Source organism: Myxocyprinus asiaticus, chromosome 13, assembly GCF_019703515.2.
Source record: "Myxocyprinus asiaticus isolate MX2 ecotype Aquarium Trade chromosome 13, UBuf_Myxa_2, whole genome shotgun sequence".
Classification (NCBI taxonomy): domain Eukaryota; kingdom Metazoa; phylum Chordata; class Actinopteri; order Cypriniformes; family Catostomidae; genus Myxocyprinus; species Myxocyprinus asiaticus.
Genome location: NC_059356.1, coordinates 50,272,431 through 50,299,810, shown reverse-complemented (window position 1 = coordinate 50,299,810; position 27,380 = coordinate 50,272,431). Strand labels below are relative to the sequence as shown.

The 27,380-nt window shown below is 40.0% G+C and overlaps 2 protein-coding genes across 2 annotated transcripts in view; one reads left to right on the top strand and one right to left on the bottom strand.

Moving 5' to 3' along the window:
• Positions 1-27,380, bottom strand: part of zgc:172090 (uncharacterized protein LOC565611 homolog) — a 227,866-nt gene that overhangs the window by 102,050 nt on the left and 98,436 nt on the right. The window lies entirely within an intron of this gene.
• LOC127451023 (uncharacterized) lies at positions 18,515-27,360 on the top strand. The gene is made up of 7 exons (XM_051715495.1): positions 18,515-18,940; positions 22,610-22,705; positions 23,452-23,623; positions 23,711-24,847; positions 25,657-25,760; positions 25,845-25,891; positions 26,190-27,360. Exons 1-4 carry the CDS (start codon positions 18,515-18,517, stop codon positions 24,274-24,276), a joined length of 1,260 nt encoding a protein of 419 aa, XP_051571455.1. The 3' UTR covers positions 24,277-24,847; positions 25,657-25,760; positions 25,845-25,891; positions 26,190-27,360.

The following is a 27,380-nucleotide window of genomic DNA, read 5'->3' as shown; positions in this document are numbered from 1 at the left end:
CAGTCTGCCATTTGACATTGTGTTTGTTCCAGTGAGTGATTTGAGGATGGTTCTGCTGGGGCCGAATACTTCAGAAAACAGCCGAGTGGGAAACGTCCTGTTAGGAAGAGCAGCGTTTGAGACTGAAGAACCTCCAGATGTTGTAGAGAGCGTTGGAGGAAAACACATGACTGTCATCAACATTCCAAACATCTCACTCCATCAGATGACACAGAGAGTGAGAGAGTGTGTGTATCTGTCTGCTCCAGGACCTCATGTGATCCTTCTGGTACTGAAACATGATCAGTGTTCAAGAGAAGAGAAAGAGTGTGTGGAGATACTGCTCAACTCTTTCTCTCACAGTGTTTTTCAACACACCATGATGATCACCACACAAGAGTCACACACTCAAGTCAATGACATTATACAGGAAATCATTGATAAATGCAACAACAGACACTTCAGACTGGAGAGAAACAGCACTCCTGCTCAACTGATAGAGAAATGTGAAGAGATTGTTCACAGTAATGGAGGACAGCATCTGATCTGTACTGAATATAATACTGTAGTATCCATGTAGTAACATCTCAGTAAGTGAGCTCAATGGTATCCACAACCCACTGGGAAATTCTTTGGTTGGAGATGGCCAGACCCTTTGAACAGCCTCCAAAGTGCTCTTCAGACAGCCTGAATTGACTCGTTTGGTCGATGGACTTGCATAATGCAAAGTATGTGCAGTCTCTTAGCCTCATTCAACTCTAAGAGAGGAGGAGAGAACACTTGCAAGGAAACCACCTGAACCCTAAAAGGGGTGGCCAGCAATTTGGCCACATAACCCTCTCTGGGCTTGAGAACGTCTTTTGACAAGCCCAGTTCAAACTCAGTGTAAGAGTCGTTGACAGATAAGGCATGATGGTTCCGTACACATTTGACTGAAGCCAAAGCGAGTAGCAGCACACTCTTCAAAGAGAATATGCATTAGCTCACTGCTTCTAATGGCTAAAACAGGGAACCTGTAAGCACAATTAATATCAGCTCTAAGTCATAGACAGGGACGGTAGCAGAGCAAGAGGGTCTTTGCTATCACACACCACACAGAAATTTGATGACCAAAGGGTGTTTATCCACACACAAACCACCCAAGGGGTCATGGCCGGTCGCCATGTCAGCGACATACACTTTAGCATGGATTGAGTGAGTCCTGCATTCCAGCGCTCTTGCAAAAAGCAGAGTATTGTCTACACAAGGCAAGACACTCTGTCCTCACCATAGAAGGAACACCAGTCAGCAAAAAGTCGCAATTTTGGGGCAAACAGCTGCCTCGTTGAAGGGGCCTACAGTATGGTATCAAGCACCTGCTTCAACAACCCTAATGTGCCAGATGAACACTGCTCAGGAGCGCATTAAGTCTCCACAGCTCCAGCTGGAGATAGCAGACCAGGCCTCTGGTTTGCGAGAGCAGATTTCTCCTCAAAGGAGTTGTCCTTGGGGGAGCAGTAATCAAATGATTTTGGGCCACTGCAGCACAACCAACAAACATTTCCCTGTCTTCCTGAACCTTGCACAGCCCTTGGTATAGCAAACTGACAGAATAGATGGCATCACGAGGAAGGAAAATTATGTGGATATATTGATGCAACATCTCAAGACATCAGCCAGGAAGTGAAAGCTCATTGCAAATGGGTCTTCTAAATGGACAATGACCCCAAGCATACCTCCAAAATTGTGGCAAAATGGATTAAGGACAACAAAGTCAAGGCATTGGAGTTGCCATCACAAAGCCCTGACCTCAATCCGATAGAAAATTTGTGGGCAGAACTGAAAAAGTGTGTGCGAGCAAGGAGGCTTACAAACTTGTCTCAGTTACATCAGTTCTGTCTGGAGGAATGGGATAAAATTCCAGCAACTTATTGTGAGAAGCTTGTGGAAGGATACCCAAAATGTTTGACCCAAGTTAAACAATTTAAAGGCAATGCTACCAAATACTAACAAAGTGTATGTAAACTTCTGACCCACTGGGAATGTGATGAAAGAAATAAAAGCTGAAATAAATCATTCTCTCTACTATTATTCTGACATTTCACATTCTTAAAATAAAGTAGTGATCCTAACTGACCTAAGACAGGGAATGTTTAAATAAAGAGTTTAAATGTATTTGGCTAATGTGTATTTAAACTTCTGACTTCAACTGTAGACCTGTATACCTCCATGAGACCACACATTGTCTCCTCTGGTACTCCATGACACAAGCTCCACTTGGCTTGGATGCCTTAGCTCACAGATGACCACTGAAATGTGAATATGCATTTTCCCCCATCCGCCTGCTACATCAAGCATTGTAAGATACAGGAAGACAAGGAAACTGTAATACTATTTGCTCCAAAATGGCCCAACAGCCATTGCTCCCCAATGGGAAATTAATCTTTTAGGATGGATCTGCTCTTGCAAGCTTGAGGCACAGTCTGGCATCCTCAGCCAGAGCTGTGGAGACTGCATGTCTGGCCTCTGAACTAGGCTTGTCAGATGCTAAACACGCCCTTTGTGTTCACGAGACAAAGGGTGGTTCCACATATAGTGCAATTTAAATAAACCAAACCCAGTTCAAGTACAGTGAACTAAAAATGGAACCAGCTGCAAATTACCTCAGTGATTTTGGTGTTCATAATGTAAGTGGACTTAAAAGAGGACCAAGTTCCTTTTTGGGTTCTCTTAGCATTGATGTGGTCTCAGACCCCTTGTTGTTCACAACACAACTCTTTAAGAGCTCAGACCCCATTGCAGCAATTATGAAATTTGGCTAACAATAAATTGTCATACTGTAGAAAAGCTCCATAAACAACAGGGAAGGAGGACACAGGAAAGCGGGTTTTCCAAACTCAGGTAAGGCTTTTAATCAGCCACTTCACTGCTTTACAGCTTTACAAACTTGGTCTCAGAGGCACGTAGGCACTCAACTTATTAGCTTCACAACATAAACACACTAATTTCAAAAACATCACCACATCAGCTTCAACGAGCACTGTAGGCTTCCTCGTGTCAGACCCTCTCTCTCTCTTTTGGCTGTTTATATGCCGCTCTCCCCAAGCTCACTGGAATTAGAAACAGGTGTTAGACATAATTTAGCTCAGGTGTAAGCGCCCTTACCGCTCTCTCTCTTCCTGGACGGGGGCTCAACCACGCCCCCGCTGCCACACATACATATAATTTTGATTATTTTTAAATGTTAAAATGTTTCCAAGTAATTAAAATGTGTCTCTCTTGTTGGCCAACTTTGCATTTACTCGGTATGGGCATTTGAGTCACTTTTTAGTCGAGTACTAAACAAGTACCCGATTACTCATAAATCAAAATGCTCATTAAAAAAACATGTATGACACGTACGTGAATCTTATATATTGTTTTATTCACAAACATTACCAAAAATGGCTTCAAAATAAGACACAGTAACTTCAACAAACTATGCTTTTCTTTTGAAAAAAAAAAATGGCAAAACATTAAGCTTTAAAGGTCTTTGTAAGGGGGTTCAGTGGAAAAAGGAAGCGAAAACCGGCTTAAGAATATAAATAATAGTTTAATAATAAACTTAACCAAAAATACACAACCATAAACACACAGTACAGCTGCCTGCAATTCTCTCTCTCTCGAACTGTCGTCCCCGGGCGCCTTTATTCCTCGCGTGCCCCATCAGGCTGATTGGGGACCGGGCGTGCGTCATTCCAGCCCGGCCCCGCCCTTCTCGGCTCTACACTCCTCCCGGCGTTGCCTCGGGCCGTGGAGCCCCTGGCATGACGTACATCCCCCCTTCCTCTCCGGGGGGCGTGCCTTGCGCCCCGACTACAGGCGGGTCATCCCCACCTTCCTCAACCCGGGAGGAGACAGGAGGGGAAAAACAACAACAAAACAAAATAGGCGAGGGAAAGGCCAACACGGAAGGACAGAGAGAGAGAGAGAGGAGAGAGAGAAAAAGAAACTCACCGGTTCTCTGATGCGCCGTCGCGTGGTCCTCGATCACTCCTCCACCCTCTCAGGCGGACGGCAGCCGCTTCTCCCCAGGCGGACCAGAGTCAGACCTCTGACCCCCAGTGGACAGAACGCCCCTCCACGTTCCCGGCATCCCGTGGGGACACTCCTCTGCCACTGGCAGCGGCCCTACCACTCCAGTCGCTTCCCTCCTCCCCCCGCGGACGGCGGTCTTCTCTCGACCCCTCCACGTTCCCAGGGGACAGCAGGGCACTCCTCCGCCCCCGGCAGCGGCTTCCTCGCTCCAGGTGGTCGGAGAGTCCCGTCCCCACTTGCCTCGCGGACGGCGGCCGTTCCCCGCATCCAGGTGGTCGGGCTACTCCATCCCCCGTCGGATGGCAGCGGCGCTCCCCTGGGTGAATGGCAGTGTTGAGGACTCTGCGACGGGAATCCCTCCTCCTTCCCGGGTTTTGGTACCCGGGGGTGCCCGGCCCTGCCCTCCTCGGCTCTACAGTCTTAAACACAAATCATTGGTCAGAAAATGTGCAAGAATTTAACAAATAGATAAAGTACTGTAACTTAGTATGGGATAGTTTTTCGCCTTTGAATTCTTTAAGTGTTTAAAGAGGCCCTATTATGCTTTTTGGGATTTAACCTTTCCTTTAGTGTGTAATATAGCTGTTTGTGCATGTAAAAGGTCTGCAGAGTTACAAAGCACTAAGTCCATGCCAAAGGGAGTTACTCTCTCCCACAGAAAACACTGCTCCTGAACTGCCTGAAACGCAGAGGTGGGTAGAGTAGCCAAAAACTTTATTCAAGTAAAAGTACAATTACTTAAAAAAAATAATTACTCAAGTAGAAGTAAAAGTAATAATGCTAAAAATGACTCAAGTAAGAGTAAGAAAGTATCTGTTAGGTGTATTTTGTTGATTCATGTCTTTTATTTTGAAAAGTTTAGTTCCTGTTCCCTAGTCATGTGATGTCTTGTTTTCCCTCCATGTTCTTGTGTCTTGTTTTCATTGGTTCATTGTTTAATTATCTTGTTTAGAGTTCTGTTTGTTCATTGGATTATGTTCTCCCATGTCCATGTATTTAAACCCTCATGTTTTCAATTGTCGGTTGTCAAGTATTGAATGTGAAGGTATGTGTTTGGTATGCTGTAGTCAAGTCAAGTCAAGTCAAGTCAAGCCATAGTCAAGTCTAGTCTAGTCTCGTCCATGTTCATGTTTTGTTTTGTAGTCAGGGTTATTGGTTCTCACTTTGTAAATAAACTGCACTTGGGTTCTTCATCTTCGTCATTGTCATCATTGTCAGCAGCAAACATCGTTACAGAATACTTGACTGAACCATGAACCCAGCAGTTCGGCTTCTGCGCCTACGTCAGGGGAATCGTCCCCTGGAGGACTATGTGGAGGACTTTTGCAATCTGGCTTTCCAGGTGGACTTTAATGAGGTTGCCCTCAAAGACTGTTTTAGATTTGGACTGAATGAGTCCATTTCTTTTTTGATGCCTGGCGGTCGCAGTTCCCTCAGCCTGGCTCAATATATTGACCTCGCCCTACGGTTCATTGGTTCCCCGTTCACTGTGGGGGTGGCGGATGCCGAGCCAGAGTTCCACGACATGGCCGCCGCCGAGCCAGAGTTCCACGCCGTGGCCGCCGAGCCAGAGTTCCACGCCGTGGCCGCCGAGCCAGAGTTCCACGCCGTGGCCGCCAAGCCAGAGTTCCACGCCGTGGCCGCCAAGCCAGAGTTCCACGTCACAGCAACGCCTCAGCCTGCTCCATGCCATGTCACAGCCACACCTGAGCAGTGGGACCTGGAGATGGTTCCCACCCTTATACCCACCCTTAGTTCTCCTGAGCAGGCAAGGGGAACTTTCAGCCCTCCGACCCCGCCTGGACCCTCCGAGCCCTGGACTTCACCTTGGCCTGTCAGTCCCTCGACATTGCCTCAGCTCTGCGTTCCCTCGGCTCCACTGCGGTCCTTCAGCCTGTCGGCTTTGCCGGGGTCCCTTGTCCCTCCAGCTCCTCCTTGGTCTGTCGGTCACCTGGCTCCACTTTAGCTCTCCGATCCTCTGGCTGCGCCTCATCCCTCCGATTTGTCAGCTTCACCGGGGACCTCCTTCCCTATGGCTCCACCTTGGTCCTCAGTCCCACTGGCTCCACCTCAGTCTTCCGATCCCCCAGCTCCACCTTGCTCCTCCGAGCCTCCAGCACCGCCTTGGTCCTCCCTGCCATCGGCTCCACCCTGGCCCTTCGAGTCTTCGGCTACTCTCCGGGCACCAAGTTCCATGGCTCCACCCCTCGAGCCTCTCACGGCTCCGCCTTCCATGGCTCTGCCCCTCGAGCCTCTCATGGCTCCACCCCCCACGGACTTTGCCTTGGTCCCATGCCCCTCGCCCTTTCTTGCCATGCCACGCCCCACACTTCAAGACACCCCCCCCCCCAGCTCCCTACAGAACTTTGAATTTATGTCATGTTTTACGTGTTTTGTTTATGTGTTGGGGTGTCAGGAGCCACCCCTTAGTGGGGGGGATATGTCAGGTGCACTTTGTAAATAAACTGCACTTGGGTTCTTCATCTTCACGTCATCTTCATCATTGTCATCATTGTCAGCAGCCAACATCGTTACAGTATCCAATAAAAAGAATACTCAAGTAGTGAGTAACTAGCTACACATATAACGTAATGGATGTTTACTCTCCTAAATTCCAGTATGATAAACATTTAACATGCATTACAGAATGATTCATAATAATAATACTATTAATATTACTGTAAATAATGTTTCAAACCATGTGAATTCTTTCTTCCATGCATCAAATTAAAGGGATAGTTCACCAAAAAACAATTTTCTCACCCTCTTGCCATCCCAGATGTGTAACTTTCTTTCTTCTGCAGAACACAAATGAAGATTTTTAGAAGAATATTTCAGCTCTGTTGGTCCATAGAGTTCAAGTGAATGGTGACCAGAACTTTGAAGCTCCAAAAAGCACATAGAGGCAGCATAAAAGTAATTAATACGACTCTAGTGATTTTCAGAAGCAATATGATAGGTGTGGGTGAGAAACAGATAAATGTCTATAACTTTATAATATATAGTCATTTTTTTACTATTAATTATCCTCCCTTCCAAGTAGGTGGTGATATGCACAAAGAACCGAATCACCAAAAACACAAGAAGAATGTGAAAGTGAAAGTGGAGATTTATTAGTAAAAAAGGATTTAAATATTGATCTGTTTCTCACCCACACTTATCAGATCTCTTCTGAAGACATAGGTTGAACCAGTGTCATTTGAATTCCTTAATGCTGGCTTTATGTGCTTTCTGAGATTCAAAGTTTTGATCACCATTCACTTGCATTCTAGTATAAACTAAAATAACTGAGATATTCTTCTAAAAATTTTGGTGAGTAAATAATGCTAGAAATTTTAAATTTTGGAAATATTATTCCTATAAGGAAATGTTAAACAGAATGTTAACCTTAATCATCATTTACTTTCACTACAAGTTTTCCCTCCATATTTTGAAAGGGAATGGTGACTGAGTCAGTCCCTAACATTCTGTCCAACATCTTTTGGGTTCCACAGAATACAGAAAGTTTCACGGGGTTGAAAGAACATGAGGGCGGGGAAATTATATAATATTAATTAAAGGTGAACTATCACTTTAATGACACTTCTCAGATTTGGACGAATCTGTCAGTTAGCAGAGAAGTTTGGAAACCATTTTCTAGTATTATTACGGTGAAAAACGTGAACAATGTAACAGAGTCCTAAGTTATATCTAATGTTTAATTATACACTGACGCAAGATCATGCTTTATTCATGCCTTCTGTTGTTATTTCACAGCTTTTTACATCTTGTGTGAATTTATTTCAGTGTAGTTCCAGCATTGTCAGTGTTGAAAGAATTTCGATAATTAGATCTGTACACTAATGGTAAATTGCACCTTTTCTCTGTGTTTGGAAGCTTGGTTTCCATAAGACAAAGCCACCAGCATCTGTCAAACGCTGTTCACGCGCCAGCCTTGCAGCATGCACGTGCAGAATTGCTCACAATCGCGATTGGTAGGGCATTTATACAGTAGGCACTGATATATTGCAGTGCTGATATAAAAATGCAAACTTAGAAACTGAGGTCATAAGAGAGACCAAATATTCTCTATATGTTCTCTATATGTTTTTCTGAGACAGCAAATGACTTTTTAACACATCTTCTAGACACAAAACCTGCATTAGACAACCTTCTGGTTATTGTTTTTTCTTTCTCGAAAGTGTCTTGTTTTCTGAGGTCTTGAATTCTGCTGACAGATTTTGAAGGCTTTTTTTCTGTCTTTGAGATATTTCAGTTTCAGCAGGTGGTCATCCCTGCATGAAGTGGCTTTGGGCCTTCCATATCCTTTCTTTCTGGACACATCACCTTTTGTTTCAAAGCTTTGACCTATTCTCTTAATAGCTGAAAGAGAAATAGGGATTTATCTGCCTTTAGGGTATTGTAAACTTCAGAATAGCTACAGTTGGCCTGATGTAGACCAGCTATGTGGTTTCAGACAGCAACCCCTGCAAGATATTTAGCTTTTTTTTTTTGGAGCAGATTTTCTCACTCCTTTACCTTGGGACACACAGCACTGCATATTGTAGATCTCTTCCTGTTCTATCACTCCTGCTTCCATTTATGAGCTTGTTATAAGTGGATTTCCCTGTTTCCAGCTTTTTCCCAAACAGTTCATTGCAGAAAATGTTAATGAACAAATGGTGGTACAGAAGCTCTCAGGAGTGCATTTGTTTGATTCTTGTTAATTTCCTGACCAATGTTTTGTTGTGGAGACCATTAAAAGCTTAATGTTTTGCCTTTTTTTTTTTGCCCTGCAGTGTAAATATACTTTGAGTGTATATAAAGGCTATCACATCCTTATTATTCACGTTATTATTTAGAAGAAAAAAAAAGTGGTGAAAGTTTGCATGATTCCAACAAGAAACCAATACAAATAGAGTAGAAATTAATAAGAATCAAGATATTAAAAGTATTGCCTCACTTGACTTTGTTTGAAAACACAAATGTCATTACATCATCTTCTCTTGTCCAACACCTCGACAAACCCCATCCATAGCGTTCCCCCAGTGGACTCGATTGTAACTGTGAGATTTGATGAGAGATTCAGAGGAAAACAGTAATTCAGTGCTGCTCACAGCAGGCAAATGCAGAAAGGAAAATATGCGATATTCAAGTAGTGTTTTTAAAGGGGTCATGACATGAGGAATCAAATTTTCCTTTTGACATTTAAGAGTTCATTGTACTATAAAAATGTACTGTAATTTTCAGAACTGAAAACTTGCTCCTTAATAGAAAAAAGGCATTTATATAAATCTCTTTCTGCTGGAAGAAACACATTCATTTGTGTGTAAACAACAACGGAAGATGTGTGAGATGTCGCTCCTGTGAAGACGAGCGCCTCTGCTTTGGCCTGTTGAAGCTGGTATTGTATTACATTTGTGTATTCAGAACATTTCAGCATGATTGTATGTTTTTGGCTCAGATCAGAGTGGATTGCTTGTGAATCAGACACAATATGATTCAAGCTTTGCAAAGGAACTGAAAGATGCGGCAGTTAAACAATACCAGACCCGTGATTACACATTTTAATTCACAAATGTTTCAAATGTCAAGACTGTTTGATAGTTTATGGTGCTGCTTGAGTACACAGTTTAATATATTCAGGGTGTTCATTATGTGTTAACCCTGAAATGTAGTTTTATAATGTTATGTTGAGTTTGTTCATTTTATTCGGATTGCATTTTAAAAATGGCTGTATTGGAAGGGCTGCATGATGTTAGCCAATCAGAACAGTGGGCATTTATGTTGAAGTCTTAAAGGGCCAGAGAGCTTAAAACCGAGCTTTTTAGGCAGAGAGCCAGAGACAGGTGAAAACATTATTATAAATGACTAAAGTATGACTGTTTTGGTGCAAAACAAATTATACTAACATTATAAGTGGACCTCAGGGAAGATTACAAAATTATAAAAAAAGAGCATGTCATGACCCCTTCAATACTCGAGTAGCTGGTGCAAAGTGAGTACTCTATTACTCAGTTACATCCCTAACATTTACACCATTTTTAATATAACCAAGACAACCCAGAAAATTAAACTTTATTTTATTATATTATGCCATCATAAAATATTTCTGTTCTGTTACTTTCATAAGTTATGTTATGAATCTTCTAGTAAACCAAGGAACACTAGTTTTGCATGAAGGAAAACATTTGAGATTCGATGTGTATTTGAAAATATGTTTCCTATTTTTATCATCTCAACAGTAATAAAATAAGCGGGTGTCTCCTACTTTGTATCTCGTACTTCATGTCATTAACACTGCATGCCAAAAACAGGCTGACCAAGGAGACAAGAGTGGCTAAAAGAAGCTATTCTGAAAAGCTGAAAACCCAGTTTTCAGCTAATGACCCTGCATCAGTGTGGAGAGGCCTGAAAGTCTTTACCAACTACAAGACACCATCCCCCAAAACTGTAGGGAATCAACAACTGGCTGACAACCTGAATGTGTCTTACTGTAGATTTGAAAAGCCCAGCCACACACCCCACACCCGCTCCAAACTTCACAACACACAAACCTCCTACAATCCTCCTCCTCCCCTCTCCTGCTACACATCTTGCACTGAAGATCTGTGAAGAGGATGTGTGCCCGGTTTTTCTGAAACAGAAGACAAGTAAAGCAAAGGACCCAGATGATGATACACACACTTGTCTAAAATCCTGTGCTGACCAGTTGGCCCCCATCTTCACACAGATCTTCAACAGATCACTGGAGCAGTGTGAAGTTCCCTGCTGCTTCAAATGCTTCACAATTGTCCTGTCCCAAAGAACCCCAAGATCAAAGGACTTAATGAATACAGACCTGTCGCTCTGACTTCTGTTGGCCCTCTTGAAGGACATCACTAAACCCTTTGTGTATCCCCTGTAGTTTACCTGTCGAGCAAGCAGGTCTGTGGAGGATGCAGTCAATATGGGACTGCATTACATACTTCAACATCTAGACAGACCAGGGACTTATGCAAGGATACTATTTGTTGACTTCAGTTCAGCTTTTAACACAATCAGCCCTGCTCTCCTATGGACAAACTCTGTTCCCGGCTCTATATGTCAGTGGATCACCAGCTTTCTGACAGACAGGCAGCAGCTAGTGAGACTGGGTAAATTCACCTCCAGCACATGTACAATCACCACTGGTACCCCCCAGGGATGTGTGCTCTCCCTACTACTCTTCTCCCTGTACATAAATGACTGCACCGCCAAGGACCCCTCTGTCAAGCTCCTGAAGTTCGCAGACGACACTACAGTCATCAGCCTCATCCAAGATGACGATGAGTCTGCATACAGAAGGGAGGTTGAACAGCTGGCCGTCTGGTGCAGTCAAAACAACTTGGAGCATGCTTAAAACAGTGGAGATGATAGTGGACTTTAGGAGGAACACCCCAACTTTAACCCTGCTCACCATTCTGAACAGCACTGTGGCTGCAGTGGAGTCATTCAGGTTCCTGGGCACTACCATTTCACAGGACCTGAAGTGGGAGACCCACATAGACTCAATTTTGAAAAAGGCCCAACAGAGGTTGTACTTCCTTCGCCAGTTGAGGAAGTTCAACCGGCCACAGGCATAGCTGCTACGGTTCTATTCAGCGGTCACTGAGTCTGTCTTCTGCACTTCTATAACTGTCTAGTTTGGTTCAGCTACTCAGTCAGACATCAAAAGACTTCAAAGGGTAGTTTGGACTGCTGACAGGATTATTGATGCTCCCCTACCCACCCTGCTAGAACTGTACACATCCAGAGTAACGAAAAGGGCTGGTATAATCACTTTTGACACCATTCACCCAGCACACTTCCTTTTTGAACTGTTGCCCTCTGGCCGGCGCTACAGAGCTCTGAGCACCAGAACAGACAGGCACAGGAACAGTTTTATCCCTCAGGCCATCCACCTCATGAACAGTTAAAACTGCCCACAAATACTTTTCTTTTGTCAATACAACCATGTGCAATATTCAATCCACCCATTCCTACTTATTTCAGTATACAACAAGAACGGAAAATGAGACTCAGTGCAGTCATTGCATTTCTGTATTCACTTAAAATTATTTTATTTGGACAATAAAATGTGATTGGAATGTAAAGTACACAATAACTGCAATTAGATGAAATAATTGCATCAGGTGATTTTGTAATGCAGCTATGTATGGCAAGACTTGACGTATCTATGTCATAACAAAGTGCAAAACGTACTGGAACTTTTGCATTATTTTTGCATCACTTTTTTCTCACAGCCACTTTCTCTTTTGCTAAGCTATCCATTCTATACAAATAAGCCACACATTGCATACAAGAGACATTACAGGTCATGCTAGCTACTGTATAACACTCTTGTCAAAACAACATAGTAAACAAACAGATATTTAGAAAGTAGGTCTTCACATCATATTTATAACAAAGAATCAATAATGTGAATATGCATGATTTGTTTTTACATCAACATGGCAGCCAATATAAATAATGAAGAATAATCACTGTCTTACCTAAAGCAGCAAAGTCCAATACTTGAACCTGCATCATATATGTCATCATGAGCTGTGCCCATCAACAAAGTAAGAGTCAACTTAAAATGTTTTTCAAAAGTCAGAATAAAATTCAGTGGGGAATGCCAGCCTAACATGTTCAAGCAATGTGTCTGATAATAAAATAATATTTGTAACTTAAGTCATCTTATTGCACGCTTGTTTTGAGTTGATCCATGGTGCATACAGACGCCACTGGTTGATCGCATACAACTTAAAAGGTGCATGTTGATACAACTTGAATGGAATAGTTTTTAATGCTACCAAAAGGTCATTTTTTTCCATGAATCAAGTACTTGTTTATTATAAAACAAAAATTTAGAATCTTTTTAGAAGCTAAGACATTTTCTCTGTGTACACAATCGATGTAGGCAGAACTTTGCTCGGATCCACTGATTCAGAGTCAGCTTTTCTCATCCCATTCTCCCAGTTATGGGGAGCTGTAACACGTAGCAGTTTGGCTGCATAAGTCAGTGAATTGAGCAAGTATTTCACCCTATCATGTCATGGCCAGTGGAAGACTAGTCTTACAATCCCTCTGCCTAAATGTGTTTACTGATTTTTTAAATGCAGTGTGTATTAACACATGAATCAATCGCGTTTCACTCAACCGAATGTTGACCTCATATTACACTAAAACACGCAATTTTCCCAGCTTGTATAGTCAATACGCATGCACATTAGCGAGTTGATTGACAGGCGATGTCTGTATTTAAAAGGTGATTGGCTCTTTTACCTGTAAGGTGGGACTTCCTTTCTACATCCATTGACTGTTGTGTGCTAGGGCTTCTTGGTTGGGCGTTCCAATTTCTCCCGTTCATTTTAATAGAAGTGACTCACCTCACCTAAATAGTCTCTGGCCTCACACGCTATAGAACTAGAATGCCCATCATGCACTATGTCTCCTCCCTGAAGTTTACACACTTTTACTCCTGATTTCTCACAATACAGAGAAAGTAGAGGTGTACAAAAGCAATGCATTACTTTATTTTAAAAGTAACTCTGATATTATGGTCTAAAATTGAAAGAAAAAAGTCACTACTTTACTCGTTACTCAAAAAAAGTAATCTGATTATGTAACATGTTACTTGTAATGCGTTACCCTTAACACTGGCCAGGAGCATGGCCTCCTCATGGCCATGGGAAAAGTGTGTGTCATTAGAAGACATATGTCTGGCTGCAGGTTGAGCTTAGCTTAACACCTTATCCAGGTTTTCTAACCTGCATGTACTGTATCTTCCCTCTGTTCCTAGAGTTTTACTGAGAAAGAGGGTTGACTGTTCAGTGTGCGCTAACGAGTGGGTTAGAGTTGTTATATTGGTGTTGGATCAGAAGCTGTTGGCTCTCTGTTCCCATTGTCTCTCTGGGCTCTAGCTTATATGCCCTCAATGACACAAGCATAGAGTGGAGCGCCAAGCTTCACCAGCCAATTAAATTGCCATGATGGTATAGGGTTTCAAGGTCTCTGCCCCAAGGAGGAGCTCCCACAGCATCAACTACTGACAGCATCTTGTTTCCTCCTTTTAGGGAACCAAGTTTATGTAACCAGTACATTTTTCCACAACATGAACTAGTTCCACTTTTAACTTAAACATGACCCAAAGCAGGAAGGATACGGGAAGACTAGGAAAAAGTGGTACTAGTCATGCCAAAATGGCCTAACAACCACTTGTTAGTAGTTTTCACAAAAACTTTTGTTGATTTGTTGTTAATGAAATTTTTTTTTTAAATTGAAAGTGATAGGTGGACTAATGCTGCTGTGTATTCCATGCTGAGTATTCATGAGGGAAAAAATAAGTCAAAATGATTTTGAAATGTCGACCAGAAATGAGGATGTGTACAAATAAAATCGGACTTTCATCAAGTTAGGCTTCGATGACCATGACATTAAACTGTATAGACTTAAAATAAAGAAAATTAGACAAGACTTAAAGAGAATGGAGTGGTGGTGGCGTAGTGGCCTAAAGCACATAACTGGTCATCAGAAGGTTGCTGGTTCAATCCCCACAGCCACCACCATTGTGTTCTTGAGCAAGGCACTTAACTCCAGGTTACTCCAGGGGTATTGTCCCTGTAATAAAGTGCACTGTAAGTCGCTTTGGATAAAAGCGTCTGCCAAATGCATAAATGTAGAATAAAGGATCATAACATCATTTACGTTTCATGATTACTATGTGTATATAGTTTGCTTGTTCTACTGTTTAGTATTTTTAATGCTTTACTTTCCTCTTTTTCTCGACTGAAATCAGCTCCAGCAATGACGGCCTTCATTATCTTATCTTTCTGAGTTGCAAAAGTCTTTTAAACATGTTTTTGGAGGCCTTTATACAATAATTCCTTTTTCCGAACTTTGGTTGTTGATGCTAAGAGTGCAGTTATTCGTTTAAACAACTTCAAGCCATGCCATGCTCAAAGTGTGCCAGTTCCCACAATAATGCAGAAGTCTCTTTGTGAGAGATGCTTATTGTTTTCATGAGAGAACGTAAAGTTTCTCAGGGGAATGCAAAAGTGTATCCTTTTTTTACTCCCAACTCATTTTCCCCAAATCACTATGTTCCCTTTGGGGCACCGTTTTACAATCATTGTACTTGATATCAATTAAACACATGGTTGTTGCTCTTGTTGGACTGCAGAAAACATGGAGGATAAAAACACTGAGTCATAAATTTAACAGCATTGTCCTTCTGTTAAATAAAAAAACAAGCGAGTTGAAAAGTAAATCTGGTGGTTTACAAAAATAAAATTGAGGGGGAAAAACAACATAGCCATCTGAATTCAACTCGTTACATGAAGCGTAGCTTTATACACAAACTCTACCACTGAATAGTAAATGTTATAGTCTATAATTGAATTATAAATAAAACATCTCGCTGCTCATGATATCCTAATATTTTAATGTGCATGGTTGAATGTTGTGAACAGTGGAAAAATGCTGGAAAATAATGTATTTTAAGCATCTCATCAATGTGTTGAGATACAGTATATCAATAGCTGTGTTTCCATCAAAATGTTTAGTATTTTTAATGCACATTTCTCAAAATTTGACTTAAGAAAATGCTAAATATTGCTGTTTCCATGAACTGTGTTATGCGCATTATCTTGAAGGAGCCCGTCTTTTGTCATGGAGCAACTGAGCGATCTCTTTGCTTCTGTTATACATTACGTTATTAAATGTTGCCAGGAGACATCACAGAATAAGTGCAATTGCTCACATAATGAGGGCTGAAATGGCTATTCCCATTAGCCCACACTCAAAACAGTTCTGGTGATTGTGAGGACCCACTTTAACGTCGATCTGTGGATGAAGCACTTTCGACTAACCAGGGCTACGTTTGAAGAATTGTGTGCCATGGTCAGGCCTTTTGTTGAGCCAGTCATGTCAAGCTCTCACACAGATATACCATCCGATGAGTGCAATGCCGTCACGCTTTACAAGCTCGCAACTTGTGCCGAGTACAGAGTGGTTGTTGAGACCTTTCGTCACTTACAATGGAAGTCAATGGGGCCAATTTAGCACATATTAATTCTTCTGTTAAAACTTGTGTATTATTTGTGCTGTAAAAATTTTACAATTGTAATTTTAAAGTCATTTGACATTATTACATTGTCATGGTTACAAAGTTGTAAAATTGGCTATAACTTCACACAGAAAAGGTTAGTAAGCAATTTTATCACACTTAAATCATGGTAAAACATATTGTTTATGTCTTGTGTCTATACTTTAGAAACAGTGAGTTTTTTAACATAAAAATTGGCCCCCATTGACTTCCATTGTAAGTGTCTCACTGGAACACAGATTTCGTAATCAACATTATGTATTGAACCAGGAATAGTCCTTTAAAATGTCAGGATGTCTGGGAATACTTGGAAAACTATATATATAGAAATATCACAATAAATATGTTTTAAATATAAATACCTTTTTAAAACCTTTTTCAACTTACAAACGAGGAACATAAGCAGTTTGTCAAACAAGAACAACAATATTTGCAGTCTCAAACAGTGAATTTGCAAGAGTTAGCTAGAGTTGTTGAGAAGCCAGAACAGAAGATACAAACAGGGAAGGGAGTTTATTATTATTATTATTAAATTAGAAGTGCCTTTATAGTTGTAGTTAAGTGAAGGGATTGTACTACTTGTGTTTATTTGAAATAATTAAACAGTCATGCCTTTGTAACTGGTCCTACTCGACAGGGATTCAAACCTGCGTCTCCGGCACGGGAAGCGGGCGCACTAATGAGAAGACTAAAGGCTACAGCCTCTAGCATCAGTCGCTACTGCGCCTCTTGAGGTCAGGGGAGTGTGGTTTACACACCGCACAGCTATCACATACTTGCTAGCTTCCGTTATACCTTAAATAATTACTAGACACTGACAGTTTTGATACTGCAATCTCTAGGTATAATACAATCCTGCTGTGTCCCAAACTATGACCTGTGACCTGTCTTTTTTTACCCAGATACTGAAGAAAGCATCAACAAAGATTTTTCAAGACATCTCCAATCTGCAAGAGAAGAAATAGCAATAGTAAGTACTAAGTAAAAAAAATATTATTTCAATTATAATTATTTGTATTATTATATTATTAAAAGATACTATTATTATTATTATTGTTGTTGTTGTTGTTGTGGATTCAATGTGATTAATTTCCATTGAGAATTGAAAAATGTGAGTAAAATATGGTAAGAAAGCAGGGAAAAGGATGGAAAGCAATAGAGAAAACATATTAAAATATTTTATCATGAAAACAATATCTCCAAATATTATTTTAAATACAAATAAATGCGCTCATTTAATCTTTCCACAAATCTATTTTTCTAGGAAGTTTTCTGTTTTCAAGCAGTACATCTTTGTATGTTATAAACCTGGTGCCTCATGTTGCAAATTCTCTGCAACATAAACATTATTCTTTTTATTTCACAGAAGACTGTAGAAGATCTTGGAATAGAAAGCAGAACACCAGAACTTATGAGCGCACAGACAGAGTATCTATTTCCCAGACTTCATCTTAATCACAGTCACAATAAAATGAGAGTTGCAGATGTTCTTCAGTTAACTGCACTTTCATTACTGTCTTATGAGTCTTGTGATGAGAAAGAGCTGGTTCAGACTTTCCTACAAAAACTACTGATGATGAACTACAGAGCAAGATACATTACTGTTAAAAAGACCAATGAGGAAGATCACACTCAACCAGCCATCTGTGATTCATTTAAAAATGAGGATGATTTTATCAAAGTAATGTCTTTTTCTAACAAGCAAGCTAGCAAATCAGACTCTGTTCACCCAATGGACATTCAGATGGCCGTGTTTCATTGTGCTGATAGTTTCCTGAAGCAGCTGATGGTGACTAAACTGTCACAGTGTCAGTATGCTCTGCCTCTGCTTGTACCGGATCCATTCACACAACACATTGAGTTTCCTCTCTGGACATTTAGACAAATCAGCAAGTGCTGGAAGACATTTGATGATACAGGGAAAATCATCAGTAAAGTCCAGTCAGTCTGTAAGGCACAAACTCCAATGGTGTGTTTCTTCAGGTTTGGCTCAGTGTCCTCATCCAAGTCTCATCTGATGAACAGTCTGATCAATGAGAAACACAACACGTTCTTCCACAGGAACTGCCCAGGCAGCAGCAAAACCAGAGTACTGATGGATGGAGTGGTGGAGATCGCCTGGTACTGCCCGTCTGGAAAAAACACGGATACATTTAATGACTGTGTGGCGTTCTGTAATCTACATGGTGATGCAGGAGACCATGAGAAACAGCTGCAGATCATGACGGAAATGTCCTCAGTCAATGTTGTTATCTCTAGCACAGTCTTGACAGGCGATGACAGAAACTATGACAAAGTGTTGCAAAACTCTACAAAGACTCAAAGCCACTCATTTGTCTTCTTTCTGAGGATGAATCTGCTGTAATTCAGATGAGGAAAGGGAAATACAAAATGGGTTTGAAAGACAGAAATCAGTCAGATGTGTCTGATGAACTCAGAAGACCTGTAAATAATTGTCTCTCATCTTCAGAATCAGCTTCCATTTTCAGACTTGAAGATGTGTCCAAACACTCAGATATCAGAGTAGATGAAGATGATGAAAACTGCAGTAGAGGAAAAGAAGCAGCACAGCAGATGATGAGATTCCTGGAGAATAAAGATCTGACAAAAATCAAAGAATCATTTCTGCCCTGTCAGGGAAAACTGTGGCATCAGTGGTGTCAGAAGAACAAAGAACTACATCGACCTCGAGGGGGTGATCTAGAGATGGAGATAAGTAGAAAGAAAACTGACATGAAGAAAATTCGAGAGCTGCAACATGAATCTGACATCAGTGAGTTTATAAAGTGCTTCATTAAAGAAATGAACTCAGATGCTGCAAATAAGAAAATCGATTTTCTTAAATGGCTCGGAGTCCTCCTGGATAAATTTACCTCAACTGACCTTTGTGCTCTACAACACAAGTCACTTTGGATAAAAGCATCTGCCAAATGCATGATGCAAATGAAAATATTTGTTAATGTTATCTAAAGGAATGGCAGTCGTAAGGAATTAAACAATTCTGATTCCTCTTAACAATTCTGTTAGTACTTTTGAGGAAGAAATGTTTGGAAATAAATGCAATTATTACTGGATTAACTGCCTTCAACAGCAGATTTCTACAGAGCAGATATAACAAATCAGAAATAAATGTAACAATTCTTGTAAAAAGGTGTCTGCAGACTTTTTAGAGGCATAAATGCAATCCAATAAATGATCCAATCTATACTTAAAAACTCTGAAATGTGAAAACTTATTTCATTCATTTATCCTTTCGTAAAATTCCAGTGATTTCAACTTGTGTATCTTCAACAACACATTGTCTTCATGAATGACAGTCAGTTACTGCACTGCTTGATTGAGTCATTTATCGGGAATTGAACTACACCACAAGCACTTTATGTTTCATGCTGTAGATTCAAAAGCAAGCTTGGCTCCACGGGGAGCCTACACTCTTAAAAATAAAGGTTCTTTATCAGCATGCATGGATCCATGAAGAACCTTTAACATCCATGGAATCTTCCTGTTGCCCAAAAGTTTCTTTATCAGCATGCATGGTTCCATGAAGAACCTTTAACATCCATAGAACCTTCCTGTTGCCCAAAAGGTTCTTTATCAGCATGCATGGTTCCATGAAGAACCTTTAACATCCATAGAACCTTCCTGTTGCCCAAAAGGTTCTTTATCAGCATGCATGGTTCCATGAAGAACCTTTAACATCCATGGAACCTTCCTGTTGCCCAAAAGGTTCTTTATCAGCATGCATGGTTCCATGAAGAACCTTTAACATCCATGGATCCTTCCTGTTGCTCAAAAGGTTCTTTATCAGCATGCATGGTTCCATGAAGAACCTTTAACATCCATGGAACCTTCCTGTTGCCCAAAAGGCTCTTTATCAGCATGCATGGTTCCATGAAGAACCTTTAACATCCATGGGACCTTCCTGTTGCCCAAAAGGTTCTTTATCAGCATGCATGGTTCCATGAAGAACTTTTAACATCCATGGATCCTTCCTGTTGCCCAAAAGGTTCTTTATCAGCATGCATGGTTCCATGAAGAACTTTTAACATCCATGGATCCTTCCTGTTGCTCAAAAGGTTCTTTATCAGCATGCATGGTTCCATGAAGAACCTTTAACATCCATGGAACCTTCCTGTTGCCCAAAAGGCTCTTTATCAGCATGCATGGTTCCACTGGACGTGCACAGCGTTTCTATTATAATGAACCTTGAATACGTTTTTTCTTTAGCACCCAACCCATTTCACTTATCCTTTTCCACTCACTGCCCCTCTCACACCCATATAATGAGGGTAGAGAGTTGCCGAAGTGGTTATTTTTATGACAATAGACACACAGCAAGCAGCAGTAGATGGATATCTTTCACTAAAATGCAGCAGAGAACAAGAATGAAGCGAAGTGAAACTATCTGCATGTGTCTGGCAGTACCAGTCCAACTCGATTCAACTGAACCAAGAAAACTAGATGTGTGACTGACAGGACAAATTAACCGGCTGCTAGAGCGCCTTTTGACTAATATAATCAGTTTTTTTCCCTTCTAAATTCAGCTTTAAAGACAACCAAACTTAAAAATGATGAGCATTGAGCTTTAGAGTTGTCAGCTGTGTTTATAATGAGAACAATTGACAGTCAGTCCATTTATACTGAACTTTAGTGGGCAGTATGTTAAATTGGTGTAAATTGTGCTTTTGTTTGCTGTTGGTAGATCGTTACATTAATGGTATATTAAAACGGTTCATTCAGACTTTTCATTTTCTAATTTTATTGTATGCTCCAGGATCTTTTCTCCGCCAAAAGGCCTTCCATGCCACAAACGTTACTTAAATTTGAAAATATAATGTCTGAATAATGTCTTAATGTCAAACACAAATAATGGACTGCTCTTTCAGCCTAAAAACCATCAGTTCGTCATCTTTGAAAATATCAAACTTGATTAAATATTTCATTCTTTCAGAAGAAGATGCATCAGACTCAATCACTTGGCTCCATTGTCCTCTCATAGTTAAGCCCCTGGACAAAGCAACAGTTCTAGAAAGACTATTTAAAGTTCATTATTATTTTGTGTTATTCTGGTCAACTTCCAAATGTTTCTGCTGCAGCACAAGTTTTTTATTCGTCACACTGGGAGCAGAAAATCTACCAACACTACTGTCAATTCACGTGCAACTTTTTTTTTGTCTTACAATTTACACCTAAAAGAGCAAATAAAAAATAATACCTTTTTTAACTAAATGCAAATATTGTTAATTACTGTTAATAACTATACTGTTAATAATAGTTATTATGTTTCATAGGTAAATCATCACAACTTCCATCAAACTTAGTCACTGATTTAAAATAAATAGAAAGTCAACCCTGTCACAAAAGTTAGGGTAAGAAAATTGATCAGTGAAATAATATTTTCCCTTATTTATGGGGAAAAAAATTAGTTGATCAATATTGGGATAGATAAATGTATGCTGTTGAAATCCTCATAAAAGCACAGCACATGGTAAGTGTTCCCTAAATCAGTTTTATCTCATCTTTATTTTCTGCACTTTAGGTATTTTCTTATTGTGAGACAAAAGAAAATAAAAAAAAAGTTGCATGTGAATTGACAGTAGTGCAGGAAGATTTTCTGTTCCCGATGTGACGATTAAAAACATGTATGTGCTACAGCAGAAATATCTATTACAAACTCTCAATTACAAAACACACATAGTTTATAATAAGGTTTATTTAAAACATGTATTAAGCATAGCTGTCCTTTGAGCACAGGTCTATATTTAATTGTTGGCTGAGACTTCAGGATATATTAAATAAATGTTTTTGCTGATTAAAATAATCTTATAGGACAGTGGTTTTAATTTATTGGGTTTTTTTTTATGCATTTATTTTCATTTAACAAATTTACAAACAATACATTCGAAATCCGGTATCCTAATCCACATTATCATTGACAAATTTAAACTCCAAAATATCAGGACAGTGGTTTTAATGGTAAGAGTCCTCGTTGCGCGATGACGTGAAGGATTTCGATGACGCAATGGATGTTTAACGCGCATGCGGAAAGTGTAGTTTGGTCAGAACCCTTCTACTAATAGGAGCCTGTAAGATTAGCATAGAATAGCGTAACGCGGCCGTTCCATAGTCATTCTATGGCTGTACACTGGCGAGGAGACAAGAGACTGCTCTTTTTGAATGGATGTCAATGGAGGAGATGTTTCAGTATGCTGAATAAACTACTTTAGTGAGGAAACAGCTCATCGCTTAGTGATCTGACCGACGGTTTGCTAATATTAAACATGTTTTACACTAAACAATCCTTTAAAATTAACTATATATGGAGTTTACAACGATACATTAGCTGTTTCATTAGGGAAGACGCGGACGATTTTGCGACAGGTAGGTGTCAGTTTACGGCTCTCCCCATTCATTTGAAAGGTATCCGTAAATGGTGATTTACTGTCGTAACACGCGGGTTGACCGTCACGCTTTCTCCAATGATAGAAACGCGGTGTTCGTGACCCAGTGAAGAAGATCTCTAGTGGGGAGATTCACGGGCCGGAAACGAGGATGCAGAGTTTCAGAAAAGAAAAGCGCCCAGTAAGTGAAAAATGCTCACAATGTATCGTGTCGTTACATCATCTGTGTTGATAATTCGCATTTTGGTGACATTTGCACTTTATAGTAGCACTTTTGAAATGGACTCGTTGTTTTAAAGGAATATTCCGGGTTCAATACAAGTTCAGCTCAATCGACAGCATTTATGGCATAATATTCATAGCCACAAAAAATAATTTCGATTCGTCCCTCCTTTTCTTTAAAAAAAGCAAATATCTGCGTTCCAGTGATGCACTTACAATGGAAGTCAATGGGGCCAAATTTTAAAGTGTTTAAAGGCAGAAATTTGAAGCTTATAATTTCATAAAAGCACTTACATTAATTCTTCTGTTAAAACTCATGTATTATTTGAACTGTGAAGTTGTTTAATTGGCATTCTACAGTCATTTTAGGGTTTACGGCGTTACATCGTCATGGTATCGAATTTGTAAAATTGGCTGTATCTTTACACAGATGCAGTTAGTAAGCGATTTTATCACATTAAAATAATTTTAACATACAGATTGTTTATGTCTTGTGTCTGTACTTTTAAAACAGTGAGCATTTTAACGTTCAAAATTTGGCCCCATTGACTTCCATTGTAAATGCCTCACTGTAACACAGATTTTTTTTCTTTTTTTTTCGAAATTATTTTTGTGGTAATCAACATGCCACAAATTCTGTCGAATGAGCTCAGCTGTTAATGACATGAAGTTAACCTTTACTTGATTGAAAATATCCTTTTCTAGATGCACGTGACTGTCCTTAATAAAGGAGACAAGCCCAGAATCTCCAAGTGCACGCTGTGTTGTGACAAGTATCACTGCCCATATTGTGAGACGTGGGTCTACAAGCCAAGAGAGTTAAACAGTGTTGCTAACCACGTCCAGAACCATCTGAAGTTGGCTTTCCAGCAAGACGGTGAGGATAGTTCTTCAACATTCACTAAAATGTTTATTTATCAAGGGATATTCATTTTACGTGTGTTTTGTTTACTTTTTCTCTCAGATTTCATTATCATCAAGTGTAACTTGAAATGCAGAGAGAACGCACATTTCCATTGCTGCTACTGTCCTGCCACTGTTCTGCGGAAAGTACAATTAAGAAATCATCTCACAAAATGCAAGCAGAAGGTAAATATTCAGTCTTCACACAACTCGGCAGCACCCGCAGCTCTGATTGCAAATACACCTCAACCATCTACATCTGCTCAGACCGCAACCCGACTACAACCTCCGCATCCGCCCACCGCTCTGTGTATGTTGACTGGACCCTGTTATCTCCTGTGTACTCTGTTATCTCCATCTCAAAGCCTTAGTCAGGCACCACCACTTCCATCTGCTCTGATGACTTCTACATCTGCACAGACAGCACCCCGACTACAAACAAGCATGCCTCCATCTCCTCGTGTTTTATCCCCCCACATGCCACCAACTACAGGCCATTCCCCAACCAGATCAAGACAAGTACGTATTAAATGTGCTCACTGCGGAATTGAAATAAACAAGAAAAACCTCCGCGTTCACATTCAAAGGAAACATACGGATGTGAAACAGACAACTACACCAGTGTAACGCTGAATTTGCACATCAGCGTGGTTTGATGGCATTTGAACGCAGCCGTATAAAATCTTCGGCTTTCTGTCCTCGAAATGGTGCAGCTAAAGCGGTTTGGTAAAGACAAAGTAAACAAAGTGGACTTTGGAAAGGCAGCGGACGGCTGATATGGTGGGAGTGACACGTTCTGTGGAGGTGACAGTTGCTATTTCTGTATTTGAGCCGAAAACATCATATCACAGCAGGCTTGGAAGAGTGAATTGCACGGACCTGCCCATGGAAGACAAAGCGATCATGTGTGCACAAATAAGCTGCCGAGTGGCACCTGTTTTAAAACAATGCATGGAAATTCACATGCTAAGTGAGCCCATCCTCATCCTAAACGGAACGAAGTTTAAGCAATGTTTAGTTAACTTCTTGTTGTTTAAAATATGTCCCGCTCTTTTAAGGGATTACTAAGTAATACAAAGTCTGCAGCTACTGCAAAATGATGTTCCGGTACCAAGAATTCACAGATGGACTCCATAATTTTAATGACCTTCTGCTGATTTCGCTGCATTTATGTTTAATTCTTCGCATCGCTCTTCAGGTATTTTACCGGTTTATGTTGCTTTATTAAAGGGGCAGTTCACCCCAAAATGTAAATTCTCTCATCATTTACTGACCCTCATGTCATCCCAGATGTGTATGACTTTCTTTCTTCTGCAGAACATAAATTAAAGATTTTTAGAAGAATATTTCAGCTCTGTAGGTCCATACAATGCAAGTGAATGGTGACCAGAACTTTGAAGCTCCAAAAAGCACATAAATGCAGCATAGAAGTAATCAATAAGACTCCAGTGGTTTAATCCATGTCTTCAGAAGTGATATGATAGCTGTGTGAGTAAGAAACAGATCACTATTTAAGTACTTTTTTTTTTTTTTTTTATTAGAAATGAGAAATTCTTCTCCCTGTCCAGTAGGGGGTGATATGCAAGAAGGATGTGAATCACCAAAAACACAAGAAGAAGAAAGTTAAAGTGGAAATTGACAGAGCAGGGAGGAGAATTTAGAGTACAAAAGGACTTAAATATTGACCTGTTTCTCGCCTACACTTATATCACTTCTGAAGACATGGATTAAACCTCTGGAGACTTATGGATTACTTTTATGCTGACCTGAGCATACAAATTTTGGCACCCATTCACTTGCATTGTATGGACCTGCAGAGCTGAGAAATTCTTCTAAAAATCTTCATTTGTGTTCTGCTGAAAATAAAAGTCATACACGTCTGGGATGACATGAGGGTGAGTAAATGATGAGAGAATTTACATTTTTGGGTGAACTATCCCTTTAAGTTGGTAAAATGTGTAAAAATAAAATATATATTTTGCCTGTACACTCTTTGAATGTCCTCAGCCTACTTGACGCCTGCATTAACTGTGGATACTACCCAAAAGTGGAAATCATGAACCTCCACAAAAAAAGGAGTCTCGGGTGTGATTTTGGGCCATTTTTATGAGGTGAGCTATCAAAACAGTAACTGCAGGACAAGTTTGTTTTTTAATAATTTATTGTTGTGAACTCATTTGTGCTGTCTTTTCCAGTCTGACTCGCCAGTAATAAGAAGATCCTCTGAAGTTACTGTAGATCTGTAAGCTGTTGTTTTTACATTATATCAAGTTCAAACATTTGAAACATATTTGTAACTATCTAAACATTGTATTACTTTTCAAGTCTTTAGTCCATATCATTAAGAACGATCAATAATCTCTTAAAGGGACAGTTCACCCAAAAATGAAATTTCTCTCATCATTTACTCACCCTCATGCCATCCCAGATGCGTATCACAAATGAAGATTTTTAGAAGAATATCTCAGCTCTGTAGGTCCAAACAGTGCAAGAGAACTGTTCAAATGATTTTTCGGCTGACTGTTCTTAATTTTTGACAGATGCCACGTGAGCTCCTGTGTCGTGTCCTGATGACTGTGGCCATAGAAGATGGCGATGTGGGTTTCCTGCAGTTGTCGCTGACATACAAAGTTTTCCATGATATTGTTTGTCAGTCAACATTCTGAAAACAGGCTCTCTTTGCCTGGCTCGACAGTAAATTATTCAACTCTTAATAAAAACTGTGTTAAAAGTACTTGGTGTATTGGGATATTAAGAATGCAAAATCCAAAGCAGTGTTATGGAGCAATGCAGCAAACAGCATATCATCAAAGTTTGTATGTACTGTAAATGCCTTTCTTCAAAACATCTGGGATATGTCAACGATTAGCAACAACATTTATTTTGATGCATTATTTTTATTTATTTTTTTTGTATTTTTTTGTATTTATTTGCAGTGTCAGATAAAAAAAAAACTCACATTCAGGTCCTTAGAGGACAAAAATCTGCCATAAAAATATTATATATTAATATTATTTTCCGATTTCACTGACTTCGATTTTTTAACCAACATCAGTCCTGATCATAACTACCAAATATTCATTCATTTTCAGGATTTTAACCCTTTAAATGCCAGTCTGTTTACATAATGCCACTGTTGTTTTTTTACACACATTTCTCAATACACACATACAAAACACACACTGACATTCATACCAACACACACACACAATTTTATCTGCATCATTTATTCAGTTGTCCTGTAGTGCTCTATAATACAGCAAACAGAGAATAGGGGAAAAGCTTGTATTTGCTCCATAGGCTAAACATGAGAAAAATGGTGCCATCTGGAGGAAAATATTAAAAATGTAAATTTTGAAGCCAGGGCTCTAGAATGAAAGCATAATATCATAGAATTCATGATTTTATGCTTTAATGGCACTGGGATCAAATATTGCAGTTTTAATGGGTTTCAATGGGGACATTTTTGTCCTGAAGGTCCTGAGAGTAACTATTTTGTGTACACAGTGTATTATAGATGTATTATAGGAACTGAGGTTGATATATCAAAATTCCCGTTGGCATTAACACAGCCAAAATTATAAAAAATTAAAAAGACAAAAATGTCCCTTGTGGCCTTTGTTTGTGCTGTTGTATGCTTTCTGTAACCATGTTGTTTTTGTGTATTGTTTGTATTTTTTGCCATTGATATATGTAGGAAAAATAAATAAATAAACAAACAGGTAATAAAA

Excerpts from the sequence above, each read along its gene's own strand:
- LOC127451023 (XM_051715495.1), top strand. The coding sequence starts at position 18,515 with ATGGGTTTGAAAGACAGAAATCAGTCAGATGTGTCTGATGAACTCAGA. Across the intron at positions 18,941-22,609 it reads AAGAAATGAACTCAGATGCT|AAACGCGGTGTTCGTGACCC; the intron begins GCAAATAAGAAA and ends CTCCAATGATAG. Across the intron at positions 23,624-23,710 it reads GTTGGCTTTCCAGCAAGACG|ATTTCATTATCATCAAGTGT; the intron begins GTGAGGATAGTT and ends TTTTTCTCTCAG.